General features: G+C 44.4%; 1 protein-coding gene across 2 annotated transcripts in view; it reads right to left on the reverse strand.

The window, feature by feature from the left end:
- The window catches only part of LOC115137374 (phospholipid-transporting ATPase ABCA1-like), a 41,204-nt gene extending 14,140 nt beyond the window's left edge, over positions 1-27,064 (reverse strand). For both annotated transcript variants that reach the window (XM_029673673.2, XM_029673671.2), the window contains exons 1-19: positions 26,918-27,064; positions 24,800-24,905; positions 23,367-23,460; positions 19,718-19,859; positions 19,354-19,472; positions 13,788-13,909; positions 11,863-12,054; positions 10,349-10,438; positions 6,450-6,696; positions 5,991-6,130; positions 5,630-5,746; positions 4,104-4,298; positions 2,798-3,006; positions 2,369-2,545; positions 1,598-1,820; positions 1,266-1,487; positions 845-1,049; positions 515-622; positions 211-385 (exon numbers count right to left, since the gene is read on the reverse strand). In XM_029673673.2, the coding sequence (XP_029529533.2) occupies positions 211-385; positions 515-622; positions 845-1,049; positions 1,266-1,487; positions 1,598-1,820; positions 2,369-2,545; positions 2,798-3,006; positions 4,104-4,298; positions 5,630-5,746; positions 5,991-6,130; positions 6,450-6,696; positions 10,349-10,438; positions 11,863-12,054; positions 13,788-13,909; positions 19,354-19,472; positions 19,718-19,859; positions 23,367-23,460; positions 24,800-24,865 (2,843 nt within the window). In that variant the 5' untranslated portion in view covers positions 24,866-24,905; positions 26,918-27,064. The remainder of the gene's footprint in view (positions 1-210; positions 386-514; positions 623-844; positions 1,050-1,265; positions 1,488-1,597; positions 1,821-2,368; positions 2,546-2,797; positions 3,007-4,103; positions 4,299-5,629; positions 5,747-5,990; positions 6,131-6,449; positions 6,697-10,348; positions 10,439-11,862; positions 12,055-13,787; positions 13,910-19,353; positions 19,473-19,717; positions 19,860-23,366; positions 23,461-24,799; positions 24,906-26,917) is intronic.
- Positions 27,065-27,264: the final 200 nt, after the last annotated feature.

Raw genomic sequence — 27,264 nt, forward strand, 5'->3', positions numbered from 1 at the left:
TTGCCCTTACACACAAATTCATTTCAGCTGTTTAAAATGTCTAGATTGATAAAAGGTGTAGAAACCCCATAAGCCGTCCTGCCACAGCTCTGTGGACCGTGGCACATTGAAGCATATGATTGGTCTAGTTATGTAAGGGATCGAGGGGATTGGATGCAGGTTTTAAAGAAACGCCCCCCCAAGACTACGCTCTTTGATCCTAGGCCTTACATGGTGGTGGTCTTGCCGGCTCCGTTGTGCCCCAGGAAGGAGGTGATCTGCCCCTCGTAGAAACCCAGGGTCAACCCGTCCACAGCCAGCTTGTTGCCGTGGCTATATATCTTCACTAGGTTCTTGATGTAAACACCAGGCTCGATGTGAGACGGCTCCTCTTCGATGCACACAGCTGAGGACGAAACCAGACACAATTAGCATCTGAAATATCTCAAATCAAAATCAGCCAATAAAAAAAAAAAATGTTAAATCCATTTTTTTTTTAAAAGTGCAGTAAGCAGATTTTCTTTTTTAAATCTACCTTCTGCGTTTCCTTCCTTTCTTTCTTGTATATTCTTCCCTTGTTTCTCTCCACACCAGTAGGACTTGGTGAAGGGGAAGTACCAGGGTCTGGGGATCCCATACTGGCCTAAAGGGGAGTACCAGGCATCATACATGATGAGTACAAATACATACTCCTTTATGTACAATATAATATGACATTTTATAATATGACATTTATTTTCTGGTCTAATTTATTTGCCTAATACCTTTGGTAGACATAAGAAAACGTGTGTAGGTATGCTTGGGAACACATTCAAAAACAATACAGGTTCATCAAACGATATGACTTCCTCTGGCTGCTGCTTACCAGGGAAGACAGCCTCGATGTACCAGGTCATGACCCCGTAGAGGAAGGAGTCAAACAGCATGAGACAGATGGAGGTGGTGAGGGAGTAGCTGTCCTCCTCCAAGGGGCTGGACAACAGGTTGGACCACTGGATTCCCACTCCCTGCTCCTCAAACAGGGCAAAGTACTCACAGCCGAACCCAAACGCCACTGGGGACAACAGGCTCTGGAGAAAGATGGGAGAATAGAACACAAGTTAGAAAAGAGGACTATGTTTATGACAAAGAACAAACAGAAAAGTGACAAAGTAGATTCGAACAGTCTTCAGGTCTTGGGCAAGGTAACTCATCACGTGAGAGGGTTTCACAAACCCACCTCCATTACAATCCCCATTCCAACATTACCACGACAACAAAAGAGTGTATTAGCGATCTGAACTCACCACAATGACTTTAGCCCCGAAGCCCACGTAGTCCTGCCAGGCCACACAGAGGACGTAGGGCAGGTAGAGGGTGAAGTAGATGATTCCTCCGCAGGCCGCCGCCAGGTTGGCACGGGAGAAGATGGTACTGATCAGGAAGCACTGCATGATGGTTACCACAGCAAAGGAAGCCAGGAACAGGAAGACCACGCATGGGTCGCTGTAGGGAAGCAGGTTCCCCATCTGATTGGACCAGAGGAGATGAGATTGTGAAACATGGTGAATTGTGTGTGTGTATGTGATCGCGTAAGGGTTCTGTGCGTGTGTGTGTGTGTGCCTGCTTCCACACACACCTTGAGTATGACCACCAGCAGCGAGGCGGAGATGAGCAGGGGGATGAGGCTGCTGATGAACCAGCTGAGCCACAGGATGCCGTTGTCCAATCCCATGATCCTCATGGTCTCTTTGAGCCGCGCCTCCTTCTCATAGACCACGCCCTTGATGATGAGGGCCACAGAGTACATCCAGGCCAGGGTCATGAAGAGAGGCATGGAGCGACTCATCACCCGCAGGAACCTGGAGAGGAGGGAGCACAGAGAAATCCCGAAACGCTGAAAATGATTAAAGATACAGCGTACTTTCGCAGGCAGTGTTAACAACTAACCGAAGCTTGTAGCCTCATCTCTATGCTCAAAAATGTCTACTTCTCAGCTTGACTCCCTGTGGGGGGGGGGGGCGAGCTTTGTTGTCTTGTGTGCTCTGCTATGCTATGCTGTGCTGTGTTATGCTATGCTGTGCTGTGTTATGCTATGCTATGCTGTGCTGTGTTATGCTATGCTGTGCTGTGTTATGCTGTGCTGTGCTGTGTTATGCTGTGCTGTGTTATGCTATGCTGTGCTGTGTTATGCTATGCTGTGCTGTGTTATGCTATGCTGTGCTGTGTTATGCTGTGCTGTGTTATGCTATGCTGTGCTGTGTTATGCTATGCTGTGCTGTGTTATGCTATGCTGTGCTGTGTTATGCTATGCTACGACATGATATTGTGTTATTCACATATACACTGTAATATTTCATCCTGGCTATAGAACAACAGCATGTCTCCAAGTCTCTGCAGGGCTACTTACATATCGTCCACGTAACAGGGGTAAGGCATCTGTTGGATGTAGACTCCCGTCTTCTCCTTACTGCCCGTCACCGCCCTGACGATGCCCTGTTCTATAACGTCCTGCAGGTAGGAGAAACCGCCCCAGATGTAGCGCAGGTCCTCAAAGGGGTCGGCCCGGGGACCAGGGTCCCAGTAACTACAGAGAGACCAGGGTAGAAGGTTAGGAAGACGTGTTTATATACTCTATGTTCACGATTGGCTTCTACTACCTTATTACAACATACGGGACTCTTTCAATGACTAGAATAACTAAAAGCATAAAATACATTAGAGTCTACAGCAGGGGTTGGCAACAGGCGGCCCACGGGCCAAATACAACCTGCGAGACAATTTGATTTGGCCAGCCAGAGTTGTTGCGGTAAACATTTTTATGAAATGAGATCCTTACCCGTCCTTGATCTTGTTGGTGCGCTCCACATTGTCGATGTCCATGCGGATCTTGTAGTTGACGTTACCCGGCAGGTCAGAACTGTTGCTACGGGCGATGTCCGGGAACACTATCCCAGCCCAGAACTTCTGGTTGTCTAGGAGACCCATGGATTTGTTGACCAGTCTTTCCTCATTGGCCACTGGCTCTAGTTTATCCAGGTTCACACACTGTGGAGGATTACAAAAAGGGTTATCAGGTTTTTAACATACTGTGGAGGGATACGAGAAGGGTTGTCAGGCTAATAACTACTCACTTGATTTCAAATGACTTGTACAAATAAATGACCATTTTCAATTAGTTTCTCATTTTGACAAATGCACATTGAAAAGCTTATTTAAATGGCCATTGGCCTTATTTCCAAGAAAGTGTCACGTGTGCTCCCTCTCCGGCCTCTGGGTCACCAGACTGCTAGTTATGGGGCACTCCTGTCACCAGCATTCTGCGCATCATGACACTCACCTGGACTCCATCACCTCCTTGATTACCTGCCCTTTATCAGTCACTCCCTTTTCGGGTTTCATCCCCAGTCGTCATTGTTCCTGTGTCATGTCGGCGCGCTGTTCCTGTTCCTTGTTTTGTTCATTTATTTATTACGTGTCCCGACTCGCAGCGTACAGCGTTGCCGGAGGAAATGTGTTAAAGTAATGAGCTGCACTAATACCGAAAAATCCTGATTGCATTATAGGAGCCGCAAATACCCTTACAAAAAGCATAAGCTATTCAGCATGACTCTTAAAGGTTTTGGGCTCCAGCTTTTGGGACTCATATACTTTGAAGGGACCAGAGTCACCAAGCCAAGGCCTATATGGTCACCCTAAACTCTTTTCAACCCGTACAGTATGTGTCATGTATGATGATCTGGAATGGAAAACCATTCGGTTGGCAACAACAGTTACCCTTTCATTGGAGCCATTCCAATGGATCGGCATTCAGCTACAGAAAGCAGGGTTACGTAAGACACTGACAAACGGACCCAAAGTCTTAAACTGTATTGAATTGATTTGATTTGCAAAGGCATGGTAACTGTGATGTTCACGGGGAAGCCCAAGGCTTAGAATTACCACGATCGATTGGTGTTCAGTGTCAACAGAAACCAACCACGGGCTTATTCGTTACCTTACGTCCTTTACCTTGAACTGAGCTGCCAGAATTAGATAGGAGTGTAGACTATAGAATGGGGCCAATTCCACCTACGGTCTGTAAATGAGCTTATTTAGTGTCATCTAAGCGTGTAAATGCCCTTGAGAACGGCGCTCACACGCACCTCCATAAAGCGGGAGATGGTCCTGATAGCGTCGTCGGTCTCGTTGAACACCTCTCTCCAGGTGTAGGCCGAGCCGGCGGGGCGTTTGTCCTCGGCAGTCTTGGTCAGGAAGCGGGCCACGTCCTCCGCCTTCCACTCTGTGCCAGCCAGGCGGTCGTTGAAGAAGCGGGCGCTGGCGTTGTTCTGAAGCAGCGTCTAAACAGGAAGGAGGTAACAGACGGATATAGATTCAGGTATAGACGTGGTGTTGGCTGCCTGTAGTTGTTTGTGTAGTGTGGAGCTCTCTCATAAGCATTTCCACCAGTTCAAAGGGCAATAAATGGTCTGTGTTTGGATTTTGTTTCCTTCAAATCGTTCATCCATCGTATCCATTAGCCTGTATCTATTATCAGGTGTCTCCTACCAATAGCACTCACACCACAAAGTATTATGTAATGATAATTCAATTACAAGCCATTGTGGTTAATGGCAACATTAGCTGGAGAAAATGGAGATAATGCCTCTGGGAGTTCATTTTTGTCATATATTTTCGATCACTGTGTGGCAGTATTGGACTGGTGATATACATGACTGGTAGGACCATGGCTTTTCTCATAGCACGAGGAGGAGCCATGTTAGGTGGTTACCTCCATAAGAAATGTAAAGATCCTATCACCTACGGTTACCTTAAATTAACATGAATCAAATAATGTCATTTCATCGTTGACTGTCCCTTTCCTTTCAACTGCATGTCAGATTCTCAAAACGATAAACCTGCTGTGTGTACACTGAAAACAATGTCCCCTCTTTTCTAACCCCTTACAAAAAAATATTACAGTTTTGAAACTGCAGTAAAAGTGCAGTAACTGCAGTCGGCTGTGGTATTTTGGACACCGTAATTGCAGAATATACTGCACTGCAAAATTACTGCAGTAAACATGTATTTTTATTTTGGACACAGTATTTGCAGAATACTGCAGTTATACGGCACTCTGACCGTAATTTTGTTTCCGTAAGGGACACCATAGACCACGTTAGTTATGGTGATCGAAATCTTTAACAACATCTTGTCCATAAATAATTATAAACTACACAGCAAATGATATATTGCTTGGACTGTCTGGGGGTTCTTTCACTTCAAATACTTTCCCCACTTTCCTAGCTCTGACTTTGCTGATAGCTACTTTATTGAGGAAAAATGTACTTACCATGACTGTGATATGTGGTCATCCCACCTAGCTATCTTAAGATGAATGCACTAACTGTAAGTGGCTTTGGATAAGACAGTCTGCTAAATGACTCAAACGTCAATGTAAAAGATCTTCCCCAACGGCCTTCTTTTAGGCTAATAGGAACCATGATAACAGTAGCAGACTCAAACCCTATCGACACCAAACCTATGCGTGGAACCTTATCTTGTTCTCTGTTTCCTGTGTTCTTCTAAAGTGCCCGATACGGTTGGTATCATGACAACCGATCTGTAGCTACTGTATACTGTAGTTACAACTGTAAATACCATGAGATTAGATGAGAGAGTAGAAACTCACCCGAACCAGGTGCATCTCATCACTGCTCTCCATGAAGGTCCAGACTTTAGGCCTCATCTCCTCCCACATCCCACCCAGGTCCCTCAGGATACCCAGCTCCTGGAACGTCTTGTTCATCTGGGGAGGTGGGGTGGGAAGAGAGAGAGATTGGAGAGAAAGAGAGAAAAGTTAATATGAGGGAGAAAGAGGGGAGAAAGAGCGAGTCGCGAAAGAGATCAGAGAGAGTTATAGGAGAGCGAGAGAGAATGGAGAGAGAACGGAGAGAGATGGTTAAAATGGCTGCCTTGTCCTCGATGCCGAGTTAGCGGAGAAACATTTATATGTAGGTTCCTTTGGTGTTCCTTCCGTTAGAGTCTCTCACCTCGTGTATGATCCTCTGTGTGGCAGGAGTGTCGGGGGTGTAGAGGATCTTTCCCATGAGGAGAGGCTTCAGGGCCCTCCAGATCATCCTGGAGACGGGGCTGGCTTCCAGACTCCTCATCATGCTGTTACAGTACGGAGCTGAGGGGCGGAGGACAGACGGACACAGGTTAGTATCACACCACCGTAGGCGGAGTGTTCCGTAGCCTATACGCTTTGAAGAGGGTTACTGTGGCTATCTCTGGCATAACACCAGGAAGGAATCCACTGGTGTCCATACATCCTGTATCCCCCCCCAAACTGTTAAAAGTTTTACAAAACAGAATTTGCATCTGATTGAAGTGCATGGAGACTCCCCTTTTCTACTATAAAATTACAAACAAATTGATCCACGTTTGATATCAGTAAAAACGATTAATTAATGTAAGAGTTCAGATCAGGGAGTTGACCAAGGACTCACTTGAGGTGTTATCGTAGGCGGACACGGGTTGGTCGTCGCTGCCGTTGCCGCCGTGGTTACCGAACAGGGCCTTGTAGTTGTTGTCCTCGTACCAGTTGAGCGACTTGATCTTCAGTCCGCCGCCCTCGGGGTGGCCACAGACGATACGGGACACGGCCTGGTACATGTGGCTGGGGGAGCCCGTGGCGTTGACCGTCAGGTAATGGATCTCGTTACGCATCTCCTTCCAACTCTTCATACTGGCCAGCTGGGGGAAGAGGAGTGGGTGTGTACGTTTAAGATACCATAGAATACATCGTATTATTGAGTTTTTACATTTTTATTTGATGCATTTGTCTGGTACCGATTTATTGGAATGCTTACTCTTGTATTCGTGTATTGTGTTCTATTGTGTTTTGTGTATGCGTAAATTAAAGTCTTTTCAGAGTACAGTGATATGTGTCAAGTCAACACATGATTACACCATGTGCCAAAGACATGTTGAGACATGTTCTAGAACTGATGTACTGTGTGAGTTCAGAGAGTTAATGAAAGCTATTCCAGGTAGGAGCCTTTGGCTGCAACGGGCCCTGGTCAAAAGTAGTGCACTATATAGGGAATAGGGTGCCATTTGGGAAACAGACTTTGTTAGACTTAAGGTGAAAAACACTTGTCCTAACTGACTGCCTAACAGCCTGGGACAAATACAGCGACCGTTCTTGGTCGCACTCACTCAACATGACACGGTAGCCTGAAAATGTTGAAAACATGTGGCTTGTGTGATCTATTGTGCAACCACCCCTCCCATATTTTCAATAAAGGATTTTTTTTAAAAACGTTTGAATACTCAAATCCTTATTCTCCTTAAGTCCTCACTACTTGTGAGAATTGTGTGTCCGGTAATAAATTAGAATAGCAACGGGTTCACTGTGCACTCTAGGTCAGAAATGCTGACAATCCACAAACATTTAAGACCCTAAAAAACTTCTATGAGAGTATAACTTGTTGTTGTTGTTGTTGTGTGGACCCATCACACCTTTTTGCTTATCTGAATTCCCAGGTTTTATGCACCAACCAAACGTCTGGGAGAGCGTGATGCTCCCCTTTTTATTGAGTCTATTTAGCTCATCTGGGCCTGTAGGTGTGTAATGTAACGTTACGAAAACCAGGCCGACCTGTGTGCTTGAGAGTGCGACAGGCCCTGTGCGTGTGTGTCAGTGTTTGCACAATGGAGAAAAAGAAAAATGGCCGAGAGTAACCTAAGAAAGGAGCCACAGTGGACTCACCGCACAAGTGGCTGGTTATCTTAGAAAAACACTTTGAAGACGGTGGACGGAGCTAAAATGAAGGCACCGATGCATAACAAGGTCTTTTGTCATTTAAGACGGAGAATAGAACAGGTAGGTCGGTAATTATAACCCAACTCAGCATCTTTCTGGAACTATGAAATATACATTGGTTTTATTACCGAACCTTGTTGCATAATATCTTGTGATACGCGATGAAATGCAACAGACTGGATATTGTTGCACGGTTCCAGTAGTTTTCTTCCACACGGAGACGACTTCAGACCCTCCGACACGTAACATATCTTCATTGACACTGACCCTTTAATTAACAACCCTAGTTTTCCTAGAGCTGCCCCCTTTTTGACAAAGATGACAACACGTTCTTAGCGTTTAGAATGTTGTCGTCGTTTAGAATGGTGTCATCGTTTAGAATGTTGTCATCGTTTAGAATGGTGTCATCGTTTAGAATGTTGTCATCATTTAGAATGTTGTCATCGTTTAGAATGGTGTAATCGTTTAGAATGTTGTCATCGTTTAGAATGGTGTAATCGTTTAGAATGGTGTAATCGTTTAGAATGTTGTCATCGTTTAGAATGGTGTAATCCTTTAGAATTGTGTAATCATTTACAGTCAAGTTTCTCATAACAAAGACAAAGAAATTCCAGCAAACTCCGAGATCCGCCCTCAGTGTTCTGTGGTTGCAGCTGATTTCGGGAGCCGCCTCAGCAAGTCACATGCTTCCTCACCGTCCAAAAACACACAAAGATAGAACAGGGCAGCCAGTGGGAGGACGAGAGGAAGAGAAGTATTTTTCTCCTCTCCACCACCTTTCTGTCTGTGCCTGTCTGTCTGCCTCATGCCCCGCGGGCCAGACATTTAGCACGCACACAGGCCGAGTCATTTGAGGAAGGCTGCGTCTGTTCCAACACCTCGTGCCTCCAGCCTGAAGAGAGGTTACTAGAGGTTACGTCTCCGTGCCAAGGCAGGTCAGTTAGCTACGAGACTAACTAAACGTCTTCCCTCTCACACCAGGGAACAAAAGCAGCTAACGGCAAAAAGCTGTGGTTGAGGTTAACTAAAGGTGGAAAAAGGTGTATTTTTCTGTTTTTGAGACATTCATACCGGGAGCTTCTCTTGTCTTGTAACATTGCTGCTTGTTTGACTTGAGTAGGGAGGGGATCATTCCATCATTCGTTTAAGGGACTTATCTGTGTCCATGGATTTCCTCTGATGACACATACAGTATGCCAGGTGGATATACAGAGACATACAGTTCTGCCAGAGAGCGTATGCTGAACACATCAGTGGGAACGACCTCTCTTTCCCACAGCTGACGGCTTCCTTATGTTCCGCCAACTCAGCAGTGCTGTGGCTGGAGAGAGGAGAGGTGGTAGGGAGAGAGGGCGGAGGTGGAAGGAGGAGAGAAGGGGGGAGGACAGGGAGTTGAGAGTCTCGTGACAAGGTGATCTATTGTAGTCTTTTTCCCCTAGTACATCCTGCTAAGTCTCTCAGCGTTTCCCAGCCATGTACTGTATTGGACATTACTTTTATTTTTGTACTTTTATGTCTTTGTACTTTTTACCTCTTGGTCTCCCCGATTGGTACGTACAGTCTTGTCCCATCGGTGCAACTCCCGTACTGGCTCTGGAGAGGCGAAGGTCGAGAGCCGTGCGTCCTCCGAAACACAACCCAACCAAGCCGCACTGCTTCTTGACACACTGCTCGCCTAACCCCGGAAGCCACCCGCGCCAATAAGTCGGAGAAAACACCGTACAACTGGCGACAGTGTCAGCGTGCACTGCGCCCGGCCCGCCACAAGGAGTCGCTAGAGTGCGATGGGAAAAGGAAATCCCGGTGCTGTCTGCCCGGCCAGCCACAAGGAGTGCGATGTGCGATGGGAAAAGGAAATCCCGGCCGGCCAAACCCTCCCCTAACAACGCTGGGCCAATTGTGCGTCGCCTCATGGGTCTCCCGGGCGCGGCCCGGCTGCGACACAGCCCGGGATTGAACCAGGATCTGTAGTGACGCCTCAAGCACTGCGATGCAGTGCCTTAGACACCTGCGCCACTCGGGAGGCCCCCATAGTGGACATTTCTATTGTAGCTAGCACAGATTTGGTTACTCCAGAACTGGGTCTGATATGTTGGGGGCAGTTAGCTATGTTGACAGTGCAGATGCCACAGAGGGATAGCGTTACAGTTTGGCCATGTCCTGACCTGGACTGGTACCAACTGGACTGCTGACACTAAACAGTCGATTTGTTGCGAAAGACTAACCTTGTGTACAAAATTGCAGGGTTACAGCCATTTGAGGTGGCCATTTTGTGAGGGCCAGAGCACCAAGCTAGCTTTTTTATTATTGAGGGGACAGATGGGTTTTGTTCGCACATTGCGGTCCAGAGATGTGCAGCGGGAGGACCTGTTTTTGTCAGACCACTGCTACAACTGATGGCTATCTTTGTGGTTGTTTTCGGCCTACATTCAAATGAGTTCACGGATAAGGCAGGTTGATTCAAGGGTTGTTTAAGACTATCCAAAACAGATGCAGACCCAGAAATGTATGTTGAAACATACATGTGTGTGTGTGTGTGTGTGTGTTTGTGTGTGTTTGTGCCTGACAGACAGCACCTACCTCTACAGCCAGCGCTCCCAAGCTCTCTAGCAGACCGTCGGTTGCCGCGGATACCTTCTGGACGACCTCAGGGTCGGACTTCACGTCCTTCTGTTGTGGGTGAGGAGGAGGAGGGAGAAAGGGGGAGGGGGGATAAAAGACATGAGAACAAACACTCTCCAGGGACACTTCAGAGAGGGGTTCCTGTTCAACCTCATCTGTTATTGACTGTCAGACGAGGGCCGCTGAAATGTGAGCTGCTGCACTCTCACAGCTGACCCCAGATCTGTACTTAGTGGCTAAGGTGCATCTGAAATGGAACCGGATTCCTTATATATTGCACTACATAGGGAAAAGAGTGCCATTTCAGACGCACCTTAGCCACTAAGTACAGGTCTGGGGTCAGCTTTCCTTATAGGTCCAATATTGCTGCGTTCCATTGTCCATATTAGTGTACCACTTAGAACACAAGCCTAATGCAAGGCTTAATTTTATGTGCAGTTGTAGGATGTGGATATTGGATCAGGGCCTATATCAGTACTCAAGAGCGGTCGGTTACTTTATACTGTATTCAGAACATGGGGTATTTATTCAAACCCTAGTCTAATATCCCGGATCTGTTTTGTTAGGGAGGGAAACCTATTGGTCTTTTTCAGAACAAATAGTATCACCATAACACCGGTTTGAAATTACGGCTGATTCAGCAGTATGATATTTCAACAAATATTTACAACATTTTCTCCCATTTTAGTTGACCATTGCGACAGCATTTTCATTGGCAGACTGTTCTGTACACTTTGGCACCTTCCAAAAGCTTGTCCCAACAACCGGACTGAGAGTTCTGACTGAGCCAACGCAACTGGGTCAGCTAAAATGGATCACTCCTCTATTTGCATCCAAGTGTGATGGTTATCTGAAGTGTACAGTGATTCTATTCACTGAGTCCTATTATTGTTGAAATTAACACACTGTATTTTTCTATGTGTGTGTGTGTGTGTGTGTGTGTGTGTGTGTGTGTGTGTGTGTGTGTGTCAAAAGTCTATATTCAGACATCTGCCACAACAGGGTTCACGGCCTCTCCAACTCCCATTACGAGAAAGAGACAAAGGGACGCGTTCATTGTCAAGCTCATGTTTTGTGACAGGAACAGCATTTCTAAATCTTGTACAGAAATATGGTTTGATAATTCCTGACCTAACTAGTAATCATGCCAGGGAACATGATGCTCTCTTTATCAGAAGAAGGAAGGCTTGGTGTCAGCAGGCTAAATTATCCCGCCATAAAGTGTGCTTTGTGTGAAAGTGAGTGCAAAGGGAATAGCTTATTCAGTTTGTCTGACTGACTAAACGTGTAATAATACATTCATTGAACAAATGAAGATTGGCTAGGACTATGGAATTGTGTTATTAGGCGTTCACTGTTAAAGCCCCCGGTGTTAAAGCCCCCAGTGTTAAAGCCCCCAGTGTTAAAGCCCCCAGTGTTAAAGTGTTCGGTGTTAAGTTTTAAAAAGTGTTAGTATTTTAAGTGTTTCTTACCCGTATGGGTTTTAGGAAGTCCAGGTTGGACAGGAAGTGGTCCTGGGCCTTGTTCAGCCAATCAGGGGAGGCCTTGCAGATGATGTCTTGAGTGAGCCGTGACACATTCTTGTCGGAGATGGTCACAAACTCCTCCAGAGAAGTGGTGTTACACATATCTCTAAGATGGACGCCGAAACCTCCAATCAGGACCTGGTAGATAATATGAAATTGTATTTCAGGGATCAAGTTCTCGCAGTCGAGAAACAAAAAAATAAATGTGTTGCGAGGATGTCGGGGATCATTTGTGATGTCGTGTTTTAACTGTAACAACTTTCACAATGAATGCCTATTCGGGAATGATTTATGCAAATATTAGAAACAGAAATTAGAAACAGATGTTTTGAATCATATATCATCACAGAAAAGCTGTTGTCATATCTCTGCTGTCAGTACTACTGCCTCTAGGGCAGCGTTTCCCAACACTCAGTCCTGGTGACGCGTTTTGTTTTTTTCCCTACATACACAGCTGATTCAAATAAATGAACTCATCATCAGGCTTTGATTATTTTAATCAGCTGTGTGCATTTGCACAGAACGTGCATTTGGCATTACCAAATGTTCCTATGACTCAACACAAACAAAGATGTTTGGGGAATGTTATTTCTAACCTATCAGTACCACTCTAGAATCCCAGTTTAAAAAAAAAAATGATATTCCAGGGAGGTATTTGCTTGCGGAATGACCCATATTTTTATTTTTTTATTTTATAATTCTAAATTTCCACATGGTCATAGCTATCTCACTACATGGTCAACAACTAAACATGTGAAAAATGTGCATTGTGCAGCTTTTCAGTCATGCATGGGAGAGACTTGTTTTTCCTACTTAGGGAGGCATAGCTCAAAGGTCCCACCGGTCTTTGGCGCATACAGTGCACATGTGTCCAGACTGGCTGACTGAGGGAGGGAGGCAGAGGAAGGGAGGGAGGCAGAGGATGGGAGGGAGGCAGAGGGAAGCTGCTGCGGTGAATAACAGTGCGTCCTGTATTACCACATCCAAGCTGGGATGAACTAGATAATAGCCTGGCTGAGACAGCTTCAGGACATTCTTTCTGTGTAACTGTAGAGTGGAGTGGAGGAGTAAAGAGTTGACTCCCTTAATGACCTTGACCCTCAGCATCACAGGTTACTTTTGAACAGAGACAAACTGTTAGATAACTGCACTACTTGGTACCTATGGGTATTAAAGGCGTCACTGTTTTTTTGTTGTGTGGATAATACTGCCAAATCCTTTACCAAACCAAATATCCCTTACGCAAATTGATTTCCTTGATGATTTTTATTTTCTCATATCAGAAGAAGAAATGTATCTCAACAGAAAGCCGGACTAAAATCCCCTGAACATTTCTACAATGTACTGTAGGACCTTCCCAGACTATCTGTGGAAAAAGGCCAGAGAGAGAGGGGGCTGATGGGTAATAAAACATCCCCATGGGGTGGGGGAGGGGGTACAGTTAATAGACCCACCGCGTGTGAGTGAGCCCCTCTCTGCACATGCTCACTTTGAGGCAGACAGAAGATGGAGGAGAGACTGAGGAGAGACGGAGGGCGGAGCTAAATCATGTGACTACTGCCCTCCAACTACAGACAGTGATGAATTGTGCTGAAACTGAGTCAAATAATTTTCCATGAGAAAGAGGATGATATGAGCCACAGACTTGGTTCTCTCCGCAACACCACCCCCCTTATGATATATATATATATATATATATATATATATATATATATATATATATATATATATATATATATATAGTTACAGCGTGTTAGATGCCAGCAAACCAAGGTCATGGCATGCATGACTGCCTTTAAAAAGGTACTTGATGTGGTGACAAACAGAAGGAGAAGCCTTCTCTTTTCTCCTCACACAGTGAATATGTTTACCTTCTCTAGGTTGAGGTCAGCCTCCACAATCTGCTGGACGGCGTGATGGGATAGGGAGGCGTTGCGATGCAGGAACGACGACAAGGTCTCCTTATCGCGGAGAAAGTCCTTCAGCTTGAAACCTTGAATGGGATGATGGAATGCACATTCAACAGACTGACTAGGAACACCGCGCTGCATACTTAGAAACGGATCTATTTAAAAGACAGAAATGTGTTTTTATGGATACAATTGTGATTTAGCATCGAAACTCATCGTCTTGAATAAAGAAATGATAGTCTATTATCTGGGGAAACTCCAAATACACTGTGTTCTTTGGATGAAAACCCTTAAAGTTCTCAATAATATGGTATTGTAGATATATTATACTAATATACTGGCATGGACAGAATGGAGTGATACAGTGAAGGGAGAGATATCATGGACCCAGTTTACCCTGAGGGCTATTGTGTTCACTGGGTCAGAACATTCCAGAGAAGTCATCTCTGCTTAAAAACCAGTTGAAGTCAGCTCAGCACTCTGCTGCTTCGCACTCCGTAGCCGGGGTTACTCTAGGGCATTCCACTTTGGCCCAAATACTGAGCTAGAGTTCTGGGCTCCTGACTTTTCACTCTGTTCCGTCCCTCCCTGCCCAGCTTGAATTTGTAATCTTCTTACTTAAACATTAACGTCTCTGTGTTTGTGTTGCGTTAGTTAGCACAGTGACAAGAGTAGCTACCGGATACATGGTAAAGTAGCAACATTACCCCTTGGAGGGGGAGGGGGGTACTAGAAGGTAGTTATACCCATAACTAGGGCCAAGGAGTTTTTCCTGGTCAACCCTAACCCTATTCCTAACCCTATACTATTTGAAGAAAACTTATACCTACAACTTTGTCTGTCCCTGTAGGAGAACCCTTTTGGGTTCCAGGTAAAACTCAACTGGTAACACAAACTAGACAGGAAACACTTAGCTGCCCCAGAGGCTCCTGGGAGCAGGTCAGGGGGGACGTGGTATGTGTTGAAGAGACGTCCCCACAGCATAGAGACGACCCCAGAGCATAGAGACGACCCCAGAGCAAATAACCAAGGAGTGGTCATGAGCTCTAATCATCCTGACTTCAGGAAACAAGAGACTGGAGATGTGCCTTAGCAACAGTACTGAGTGAGAGTACTGCCGTGAAAGACCAGAGGGATAGCCCCTAAAGGTACTGTCTGTCTGCACTTGGCCCCTAACTACTTAGTGAGAGTACTGCCATGAAAGACCAGAGGGATAGCCCCTAAAGGTACTGTCTGTCTGCACTTGGCCCCTAACTACTTAGTGAGAGTACTGCCATGAAAGACCAGAGGGATAGCCCCTAAAGGTACTGTCTGTCTGCACTTGGCCCCTAACTACTTAGTGAGAGTACTGCCATGAAAGACCAGAGGGATAGCCCCTAAAGGTACTGTCTGTCTGCACTTGGCCCCTAACTACTGAGTGAGAGTACTGCCATGAAAGACCAGAGGGATAGCCCCTAAAGGTACTGTCTGTCTGCACTTGGCCCCTAACTACTTAGTGAGAGTACTGCCATGAAAGAGCAGAGGGATAGCCCCTAAAGGTACTGTCTGTCTGCACTTGGCCCCTAACTACTTAGTGAGAGTACTGCCATGAAAGACCAGAGGATAGCCCCTAAAGGTACTGTCTGTCTGCACTTGGCCCCTAACTACTTAGTGAGAGTACTGCCATGAAAGACCAGAGGGATAGCCCCTAAAGGTACTGTCTGTCTGCACTTGGCCCCTAACTACTTAGTGAGAGTACTGCCATGAAAGACCAGAGGGATAGCCCCTAAAGGTACTGTCTGTCTGCACTTGGCCCCTAACTACTGAGTGAGAGTACTGCCATGAAAGACCAGAGGGATAGCCCCTAAAGGTACTGTCTGTCTGCACTTGGACCCTAACTACTTAGTGAGAGTACTGCCATGAAAGACCAGAGGGATAGCCCCTAAAGGTACTGTCTGTCTGCACTTGGCCCCTAACTACTTAGTGAGAGTACTGCCATGAAAGACCAGAGGGATAGCCCCTAAAGGTACTGTCTGTCTGCACTTGGCTCCTAACTACTTAGTGAGAGTACAGCCATGCAAGAAAGAGGGATAGCCCCTAAAGGTACTGTCTGTCTGCACTTGGCCCCTAACTACTGAGTGAGAGTACTGCCATGAAAGACCAGAGGGATAGCCCCTAAAGGTACTGTCTGTCTGCACTTGGCCCCTAACTACTTAGTGAGAGTACAGCCATGCAAGAAAGAGGGATAGCCCTGCACTTGGCTTAGGTGGTGACTATGCTGTGTCTCTGACCTACCAAAACAATAACAAGTAGGCTACAACAATACGAGGCAGACTGGCATCCAGGCTTGTCACTACTGGCCCTGGCTTCTGGTGAGTAATACTTGATAGACCCGAGGAGACTGATGGTTCACCTGTTCCCAAACCTCACTGACTCAACAAACAACCTACAATCAGACGAACAAAATGGCTGCCTTTTTCCAAGAATGACAAAAGACAGTTGGCTACAGATAACTTCAGGTTGATAGAAGACGACGTGGAACAAACGTACTGCACTATGTCGAGAATAGGACGCAATTTGGGACACGGAGGCGACTGTCCTGACTGACTGAGTCTAATAACCTGAGAGAAGGAAGCTGCCTGTGGTGTTATTCAACAGAACCAAAACGGGAAATGAGAGTCTGGCTGATCTGGAACTTGACCGACCGACGGGGAAAACAACAAAGAATGTGGGACACTAGGCGAGCCAGACCACTTTGAGAAGGAGAATTGTGTGCGTGCGTGCATCCGCGCGTCAGCGACCTTCGAAAGAACAAACGACCCACCTAGGAAACCCGTCAGTCAGTCAGTCTGGCTGACACATCAACCCATTACATTAAAGCTAGTTTTTGTTACAAACCCGAAAAGAGAAACGCAATCAGCATCATATCGATATAGAACATACAGTGAGAGAAGAGAAAAGTCTGTGGATTTCGTGAGATTAAAGAGAAGTGGATATGTTTCATGAATAAGATTAAAGTGCTTCTGTTGTGACACGAGGCACTAATTCTAACAAAATGAACTTTCTCCCCTTTGACATAATGGCACTCCACTGTAAGGCTTTATATAGGGGAAGGATTTTATAGAGGGTCAATGCAGAGCTGTGATCTGCTCCTAGACTCCTTTTACACACTGACGTAACCAATATTAAGACTGGTATTTTTAACACTGACACCTTTCTCCACGTTTGGCCAGACTGTTCACGTGACTCGTTTTAATTTGCCCACAACATAATTATGCTGGAAGGAGCTGTTACGCAACAGTGTTGACAGGGTCTTTGTGACCTGAATATCTCAGGTAATATCTTAACTGTGCTCGAGTCCTCTGGAAGGAAGCCTAGGTGGGAAGTTATACTGCAAGAAGTAGATAGACGATAAATGCATGTTGGAGTGGAAATGTGAAATACTTTTTCACACCTTTTCTCTATCCAGGCCTATTGTGGGGTCAGTGAGCTCTGTTCTGAAGCAATTCATCTTTTAGTGGTAGGCCTATGTCAGTCTCGGAACTACTCTTTGGTTAGATATAGTATGGTTACCACAGACACAGTTCATTTATGCTCCTTTATGTAATAACGAATGACATTTGTTATCTTCCAAATGCGTCAGCTTGATGGTTTAACAGCGGTCTTAGCGTTAACCTCGATGAGGTGCCATGAGGCTCATCCAGCAGTTGATGTGACATAATAAGCCAATTCAACCAAAAAAAAAGTCAATTAATAGTCAATGTCAGTTGAACGTTGAAATATGACATTGGTATAATGTTAATTCAACGCATTTTGCCCGGTGGGTAGACAATATGTATGGCAAATATGTAGGTGTGTGGGGACTGGGACACCTCAAGACTCATGCAAGGGAAAGATACTATCATCAACCTGATATCCTCGAAGACCTTTCCCTCCTCTTCCTGGGCCAAGGTCATGACATCCCCATGTACCTTCCACTCTGAAAATTGGCCGCTCAGCAAGAGCCAAAAGCGAACATACAGTACCCATTAAATCTGTGGAGCAGTGTGCAGGAGGTTCTTTTCCATGGTATTCAGTTTTATCATGCAGTTAATACGATTACTTATTCACCATCTAACATGAGATGGACAGTAACGCGAGGGGAGACGAGAGCACATAATGATCCTCAAACAGGATGTAGACACATTCCAAGCCCAGGGTTGGTCCAGTTCAGACACAGTAGTCAAAACATTAAAGGGCCACTTAGTTTAAATCTGTATCCTGTTGTGATGGGTGGGTCCAGGGAGGTCTTCCTGCCATTTAAAGAGATAGGACAGGACATGGGCGCTGCCTCCCCCCCCCCCCCCCCGTTGGTCCAGCAGCAACCTCCCCACCCCAGGACTGGCATGGACTGATTACACCAGTGCTATGCCAACCATAGAAATCTAATTACTAGAAGGGACAAAGCCTGGTCCCATATTTGTTTGTGCCGTCAAGCCAACTCGCAGCAGATCTGTGACCAGGCTAACAAAGCCCCTCAGACCACCACGTTTTTTGACTGGATCACTCATGGGTACACTGAATCATAGAACATTTACTGGAATGAGAACGTCCATTCTAGTCATTCTATTTCTATGCTGCCAACCTGCACCCATTGCCCTCCATTATGAGCCAAAAGGCCCCATTTTGATTAGGGGCTGTATGGTCCCCAGTAATCTGCTTTTCTTCGCATTAGGAATTTGGGTTTTCATGGAGGCCATTAAAATCTAAGCATGCCATTTGCTCTGAACTCCCTGCACCGTACGGCCCCAGGAAATCGAGGACTGAAACCGTCAAACAAGTCTCAAGTTCAGTACTATGTGCTTCAAGTGCACAACGTGTGTCCTACGTCTATAGCTAGAAGGCATGTACAGATAGGTGATCATACCTACCTACTGAAAAACCAGGCTAACCAAACTCAGATCAGTATGCGTGCAATACGTCTATGGCTCAGGGCCTATGTATGCAGGTGGGTACAGGCTTAGGATCAGATTCAGTCACATCAATGTACATGCAGAAACATACATAGAATGTGATGTCATGCAGTACTTTAAACAATACGTACAAATATATACATCAGCGTAATTTATTATTTTTTTTTTTAACTTTATTTTACTAGGCAAGTCAGTTAAGAACAAATTCTTATTTTCAATGACGGCCTAGGAACAGTGGGTTAACTGCCTGTTCAGGGGCAGAACTACCGTCCAAATATATGGACGGTGCATCAATATCCATGTACATCCCACTGGGCACAGATGTCATTTCAACGTCTAGTTTCCATTTACATTTGGTTAAGTTGTCAACTAGCGAGAATTCAATGTGAAATCAACAACAAAAGAAAAAGACAAAAATTCCCGTATGTTGTTGACTTTTTGCAAATCCAATCAGTTTTCCACATTGATTCAATGTCATCGCATTGCATTTACTTTGTTGAAATGACTTGAAAACAGTCGGTTCAACCCGTTTTTGGCCCAGTGGGATGCATCTTTACGCCTGTAGCTCAGGGTCTATGTACTGTGATCTGTCCTACCTGCCGTGTTGCCCTGTAGTTTCCTCAGAGCCCGCACCAGAACTTTGTAGCCCTCGAAGCTCTTGTCATTCTGGCTGTAGAGGAGGATCTTCTTGGCATCAATGAACAGACGGGAGATTCTGTGTTTCATAGAGAGGCGAATAGACGATGTGAGGAACAACGGTGGTAAAACACACATGCGGATCCTCTGGGGTTGAGGATCTGAAAGGAGGAACAATGCTCCTTGTGGCATGGTCCATTATTTCAATGTTTTAATGTCTTAGCTTACACTGTTTACTTGGTTGTTTGTCATAGACATGACTAATCAAATCATTCTATCAACTCAGGCAATGTTAAAGGGTTAGTTTACCCGGCATGAACTCACATAGAATCGTTGAAGTTGCCCACCAGCCCTGGGGTCTCTCCTGGTGTGGGGTGGCGGAAGCAGGGGTTGTTGGCGTTGCAGATGATCCCTTGTACCCAGGGCAAGGTGCCCGCCGAGGGCATGGCCTTGTTAGGGAAATGGCCTGGAGGGGGGGGGGGGGGGGATAGAGAAGTTCAATGATCGACACCACTCTATGTCACAATATCTCCCTATGAAACTGCCCAGACGGCCACTGAAGTCAAATGATTAGGTTGGGTAATTGTGGAACTTCAGTCAGTCACCCAACATTTCACAACGGCAGAGCAAGGAGGACTGAGTGAAACTCCATTTCAGCTTGGCTCAATTCAGCAGATCGAAAGAACAGCCAGGCGCGGACATCTTGTTTAGCAAGAGCACAGTACAACGGGGGAACCTGGAGTGGGCACAGGTTCCTCGTGTTCTCGGAGGAACTGTGTTATCTAGCAGAGAGACCAAGCCTGCGTCCCAAATGTCCCCCTATTCCGCAGGTGCTCTGGTCAAAAGCAGTGCACTATGTAGGGAATAGGGGGCCATCTGGGACGGAGACCAAGAGAGACCGCCATTGTCCGCAACCTCAAACTCCGTACCATAGACAACAGTCAGACCCCCCGTGGGGGTATCTGGTGAATAATTGCCTCGGTGAACCACATGACTCATGTGACCTTTGGATCAGCATTCACTTTCAGTGACGAGTCAGAAGAGGTTGTTAGTAAACCGTTATCTGCTACTGTAAAGCCCGGCAGATCGTGAAGCAATCACCTAGAGTGGGACGATACAGTGTGACCCAGTCCTGAGGTCAATACTGTTGAGTTGAGTGGGTGAAATCAAGTATTGCTATCTACGGCCAAGTTGACTAGTGACAAGTTTGAGAGTCAACAAAATGGTGATGTGCACATTCTGCAAAACAAGATGTTATAGAAGTATTCACACTTTACTTTTTTTGTCAATGTTTGTGTGTGTGTGTGTTGTGTGTCTGACAAGCCTACTGGATTTTTTTAAAGCAGTGCCATTGTAGTGACACTTGAATTGTCCTTTCACAGTCCACAGTTAACGTATCATACACAGAGTTTAATAGTCTAGCCTACTGGCCTGCTGTCCAACCTACACTGAGTATACAGAACATTTTGAACACCTGCTTTTTCCATGACATAGACTGCCCAGGTGAATCCAGGTGAAAGCTATGATCCCTTATTGATGTCACTTGCTAAATCCATTTAAAATCAATGTAGATGAAAGGGAGGAGACAGGTCAAAGAATGAGTTTTAAGCCTTGAGACAATTGAGACATGGATTGTGTATGTGTGCCATTCAGAGGGTGAATGGGCAAGACAAAAGATTTAAGTGTCTTCGAACAGGATATGGTAGGCACCAGGCGTATTGGTTTGAGTGTGTCAAGAACTTCAACGCTGCTGGGATCTTCACGTTCAACAAGAATGTGTATCAAGAATGGTCCACCACCAAAAGGATATCCAGGCAACTTGACACAACTGTGGGAAGCATTGGAGTCAAGATGGGCCAGCATCCCTGTGGAACGCTTTCGACACCTTGCAGAGTCCATGCCCAATGAATTTAAAGGGGGTGCAACTCAATATTAGGCAGGTGTTCCTAATGTTTTGTACACTGAGTGTATTATATATTTATTTTTTATTTAACCTTTATTTAACCAGGTAGGGAAGTTGAGAACAAGTTCTCATTTACAATTGCGACCTGGCCAAGATAAAGCAAAGCAGTTCGACAGGTACAACAACACAACACACATGGAGTAAAACAAACATACAGTCAATAATACAGTAGAAAAATAAGTCTATATACAATGTGAGCAAGTGAGGTGAGATAAGGGAGGTAAAGGCAAAAAAGGCCATAGTGGCGAAGTAAATACAATATAGCAAGTAAAACATAAAAATAAATAAACACTGGAATGGTAGATTTGCAGTGGAAGAATGTGCAAAGTAGAGATAGAAATAATGGGTGTGCAAAGGAGCAAAATAATTAAATAAATAAATACAGTAGGGGGAGAGGTAGTTGTTTGGGCTAAATTATAGATGGGCTATGTACAGGTGCAGTAATATGTGAGCTGCTCTGACAGCTGGTGCTTAAAGCTAGTGAGGGGGATATATGAGGGCAAAGGTATAGCCTTCTGATCTGGTGAAATACAGTATGTACATCCCAAATAGCACCATATTCCCTATGGGCCCTGGTCAAAAGTACTGCACTATATAGGGAATGGGATGCCAATTGGGATGAAACCAATATCTTTACTGGAGACCTGTATTGACAAGATAGAGATAAGGAGGGCAATAGACAGTATAGTAGCTATACATCCTTCCACTCACGTCCATACTGTATTGATGTAAACAAACATACTACACAGTCCAGTGTTGTTGGAGTCCTACTGGTATACATTTGAATTCAAAAAGTTCATTTAATGGAGATTCATTTACTATTGCTTTCAGGTGAATTTCGCAATAATTCAATTTCATTGCACTCTCTGATTTTACAGAAATAAACAATTCTATTTTAGCTTCTAACTTTGTCGAAACAGCTTTAAAATGTCAACAACGTTTTCTAAGAATTACTATCATGTTCTCATTAACATTCTTTGACCGCGTTAATCAATGTGAGTTTGCCAAGATACAACAGGTACATGTTGAACACTGGTCGTTCCAGGAAAACGGCTTTTCTTGACTGACTCCATTGAATCAATGATCAATGGGTCTTTCACAATGTGGAATGCAAAGGAAATAGAATTACACTTCAATTAAGTACCCTCAAAGTTGAGAATATATTATCTGTGTAAGTAACAAACTGTTCGCAGAGCTGTTATGGTGTACTACAGGAGTTTTAAAGGCCAGTGGGTCAATATATCAAATATTGACCAACTGAGTGGGATATTGACCAACTGAGTGGGATGTTTTTAAGAAAACAGTATAGAGGGAGGACCTTGGCTTGGGATGAGGAATGGCAGTTAAGGCCATTAACGTACTCTTCTCTGCATTGACATTTCTTGGACAATAAAAATATATATATTCCTTTCCAGGTATTTGTAACATTTCCACATGTGTTCACTAAGTCCACAAATGTTCTTCCCTTATCCATTGTTCTAGATTCTAGAAACATTAAATCCATTGAGACACATTTCTTGTGGGAATCTCCTGCCTTCCACTGTTCTGTTGTGACTAACTGTCTTTGATACGAACAGTAATGTCCTTTAAAAATGATGAGCTCTCTCTTTCCCTGAAGTATCTTTTGTCTGTATTGCTTTGCTTTCCAATGAGTCTTGGACTCAATAAACAATAGTGGCTGATGATATAAAGGACAACTGTCTGGAATCCTGTTGTCCTCCATCTTGTGATCTCTGACTCATCTGACTACAAAGAATGGAAAATGGGAGCAAATGATTACGGGCAACAGTATTCGGACCAAATGTCATGAGGCCTCTAGTACGTCACTACTTAACCAGTCGAGACACTAACATTATTCTTGAATTGCCTCATTATAACTGTGCAAATAGACAAAGCTCGATTTGAGTCGATTTGAGCTCAATTCAAATTCTAAAAGCTTTATTTAAATTGACATAAGACAGAAAATAGCGCACTGTGAATTCAGGCACTCTGTATGTGTGGGCTACTCACACTCATGTTGCTCGTAGGGCGGGTAATGCATCCTCACAGATATGAGGATGAAGAAGATGAAGAGCGGCCATATTATCTCGATAATTAGCTGGAGCTGAAAGGGAAGTTCAGAAGGTCGATGAGAGACTGACAAATTCAGTCAGGACAAACAGCATTCAAACAGTGAAACCAATGCCATAGTAAGGAAGTCTGGTCTCCCTACAGAACAACCCATTTGGAGATTTCAATCATACAATCATGTGGAGTTTATCCGGGGCAAAACGACAGATGAGGAGGAATCTTTGAACCTGACATTGTTTGCAAAGTAGGGTGGCCATGGATGTAAAAACAATTTGACGCAAAAAAATACTTTCATGTTTCAGTGTCTTAAAGCAGTGGCTCCCAACCAGGGGTACTAGGAGAGGTACTTGAGAAGACTCATGAGACCATAGGCCTACTGGTAAAGGGGGTACTTCAAGGGTACTCCGGGCAGAGCAAAATGTACTTGGTGGTACAATAACTGAAAAAGGTTGAGAACCACTGTCCTAGAGTAGGCAACCCACCTCTAAGCTTCTTTGTGTACTTTAGTCTACAATCCAGGTTACCAATTTCTTGACTATGTTGGATGGGTCATTTTGATTCTAAGAGACATTTCATCAATTACAAAAATATTATTTTAAAACCTAGGATCCCCTTTAGAATGGACTGGTCCAGCTTTTCAGTGGAAGTGGGTCATTCCACAAACCCTTATTGGGGTGTCAGAGGCAGCCATTAAGGGGTTTATCAGCTGTTGTTGGTAAATATATTATAATCTTTATCCTAGCTAGGACTGGGAGTGGGAAGGGAGAGGTGTTGGTTGGGTGGACATATGTTCACAACAGCTGCTGTCCTCCCAGCCCCAGACTCACAGAGCATCGGGATGGGGGATGGGAGACGAAAGGATGATTGGTCAAATGGAGGCCGTGGATATGTTCTATAAATGTATCTGGTTCTTAGATTCCTCTGAGAGATTTTGAGGTTTAACAGTTGGATGACATGATAAGACAAGGTGACGGTGTTGTTTAAAATGTTACGGAATCCAAACCCTTTGTGTGGAAAATGTGCACTTGGGAGAGCACTTAAAACTCCTCCATGCTACGAGTCACCATCACTACATTGACTCTCTGCTACATTGACATCCTCTACGGTTTGAACATCCTCAATGAGTCAAAGGATCAAGTTCATTCAAGCGTTTTTTTTTACAATCTCACCCTTTTTACCAATACATAGACTATGCTATTATTTCTGTGTGCATTGGCCACACAGACGACAATAGTAACACATTGTATATTCTACCAAACTTCGTAGCCAATAAACCTTGTTTTTTCCCAACGGCAACTTTCCTTGACATGCTCCCCTTATCTCACAGAATCTACGTGAGGTTGGTGGACTTTTATTTTGTAGTAGCTACTTACTGTCTGTCTCCGTCTGTAGGTGAAGTTCTTCCACAGCAGTAAGCCCAGTTGAGTAGAGACAGCCATCTCGCCTCAGGGACCTATCCTACAGCCGTCCAGCTCCCAACTGCAGAGCACAGTGACAACACAGTGAGACTCGGGGGACCTTTTCTACAACTCTTGAGCTCCGCATCTGCAGACAACACAGCACAGTGAGACCAGAGAAGAAGGATGTTTGAGTCCACTGGACACCACGCCACTCATAGGTCAAAGTCTAACCAAATATGACCATCAGATCTCCAATGGATACTGGACTGTATTAACCAATCAGAGCAGATTCCAGGATTGGGAGATTCCGTGTCTGTTACAAAAAAAACACACTGGGACTTTTGGATCTACAAACAGTCACTGGATACTTGGCAAGTGAAGGTGTGCCACCCACACAATTGCAAAAAAAAAATACTTTAATATCTAAAGTACCAAATGTCCTCATGACATTTCAATTTAATCCAGCTATTGCAATGCAGAAATGAGCAATCACTCAAATAGCAAAAGGCAAATGCTGTTACTATCTATTTACACAAACAGCTGTATTGTTAAATACTTCCAGATGCAACAGAGTTTTTATGACACAAATGGGTCCCGTGTGGCTCCATTGGTAAGAGCATGGCACATGCAACGCTAGGGTTGTGGGTTCAATTCCCACGGGGGACCAGGATGCAACAACAACAAAAAGTATGAAAATGTATGCACTCTCTACTGTACATAAGCGCCTCTGCTAAATTACTCAAATCTAAAGCACTTGCCGTTCAATCAATTATGGTGACGCAACACTCTCTCAAACAATTGTGATATCTTTTTTCAAGACAACACTGTATGAGACTAGTGAAGGACCAGCAGACTACGCACGTAACATTTCATCAGTGATGTAGCCTATTCCGGGTGGGTGGGTGGATTGATAGCCTATTCATTACGAAACACGTTCAAAAGATGAATTGGGCAAAATCTGAATGATAGTCTACCTCAGGTCCCAGCGTAATGAAACAGATTTTCAAATGAACCGATCGTATATTGATTACATTTAAGGTTGTTACCATGTTTTTACGTTGTTTTTTCATTCAGCTTCATCGTATAACATAACAAACCACTACAGTACAAATTGTAAACAACAGCCTCCAAATGAATCAATGCGGTTGCCTGGTGCAGAATTGCTGCGGGCTCCTCTAGTGTTTTAATGTGATTATTGCCATTTTTCACTCGTTCCAGATCCATATCATGATCATCTTTTTTTCCCCCAATAGAAGCTTAGCCTGTTCTATTTTCAACTACGGTCTCAAAACATTCAGAATACGAAAATCTTACAAAGACCAAGAACAAAATTAATCAGCGCTTTGATGAAACAGGCTATGAAAAAAAACAAAAAAAACGAATGAATAATGATATGACAACCACTATGGTCAACGATGGGCCGACAATAAAATATAATTGCTACATCAAGCCTGCATCAAAGCCTGCATCAATGAATCAGAAACAAACATTTATTAAAACAATAAAAACATAATTTCACAAACTAAAGACGTTGCATTCTTTCATTGTACTCGAATGTCAACCATATCAGTGCAATATAATAATCGAAATAACTTCAGAACTTCATGCTGGATGTTTCATTGTTTCAAGAGGAAGGGGGTTACTCTCGGTCATTCAGCGCAGCGCACTCTTCTATACAATAAACCGCAGCAGATGCTGTAGTGTGGCACACACACTGTATTCATCAAGCACAATACGGTCATATGCGATAAAGGACGTAACATACACTACCCACACTTTGTCATCTTACCCATCCGACCAAAACCTCATAAATGCATCTAAGTTATTCAATACATTTGATTGAGGATAAACACGAGAAATCATGTGTTGATTGTTGTGAACGACGTCGCGTACTATACAAGTGCGAAGGCAAAGATGCGCTTTTGTTTTGAAAATATTTACAAACGGAATCAAACATGCGCGACCATGTACATCCATTCTGTAAATATCAAATAAAACAGTTCCTTTGGGATGATGCAGGACACAATGCATTTCACCCACTGAGCAACTTAACAAAGAAACAACAAAAACGAACAAATAAAAACAACCGACCTTTTTCCCTAATGCTGCGAAAATCCAATTCTTCAATGTTCATAAATTGTAATTCCTTGAATTGGAAAAGGTCAAATGGACGCTTTTTTATTCGCTTTTTTACGACCGTTATTGTCTTCGCTGCTCTGTGTCTCTGGTTCTGCCTTTTTTCTCCTCCAAGCTTTTATAGTGGCAGCCAATGCAGCCGCTTTCAGAAGAGGAAAGGTAACTCGCGGTCAAAAGGATACGAGGCTGTTTGTGTTGCTGTCTCCTTAAACGGGACACACGTGTAGAGCCCCAAGAAAAACAGCTCTTAAGAGGGCTACGGTGCCCTATAAATCAAATCAAATCAAATCAACTGTATTTAT

Source organism: Oncorhynchus nerka, linkage group LG11 (genome assembly GCF_034236695.1).
Source record: "Oncorhynchus nerka isolate Pitt River linkage group LG11, Oner_Uvic_2.0, whole genome shotgun sequence".
In the NCBI taxonomy this organism is placed as follows: Eukaryota; Metazoa; Chordata; class Actinopteri; order Salmoniformes; family Salmonidae; genus Oncorhynchus; species Oncorhynchus nerka.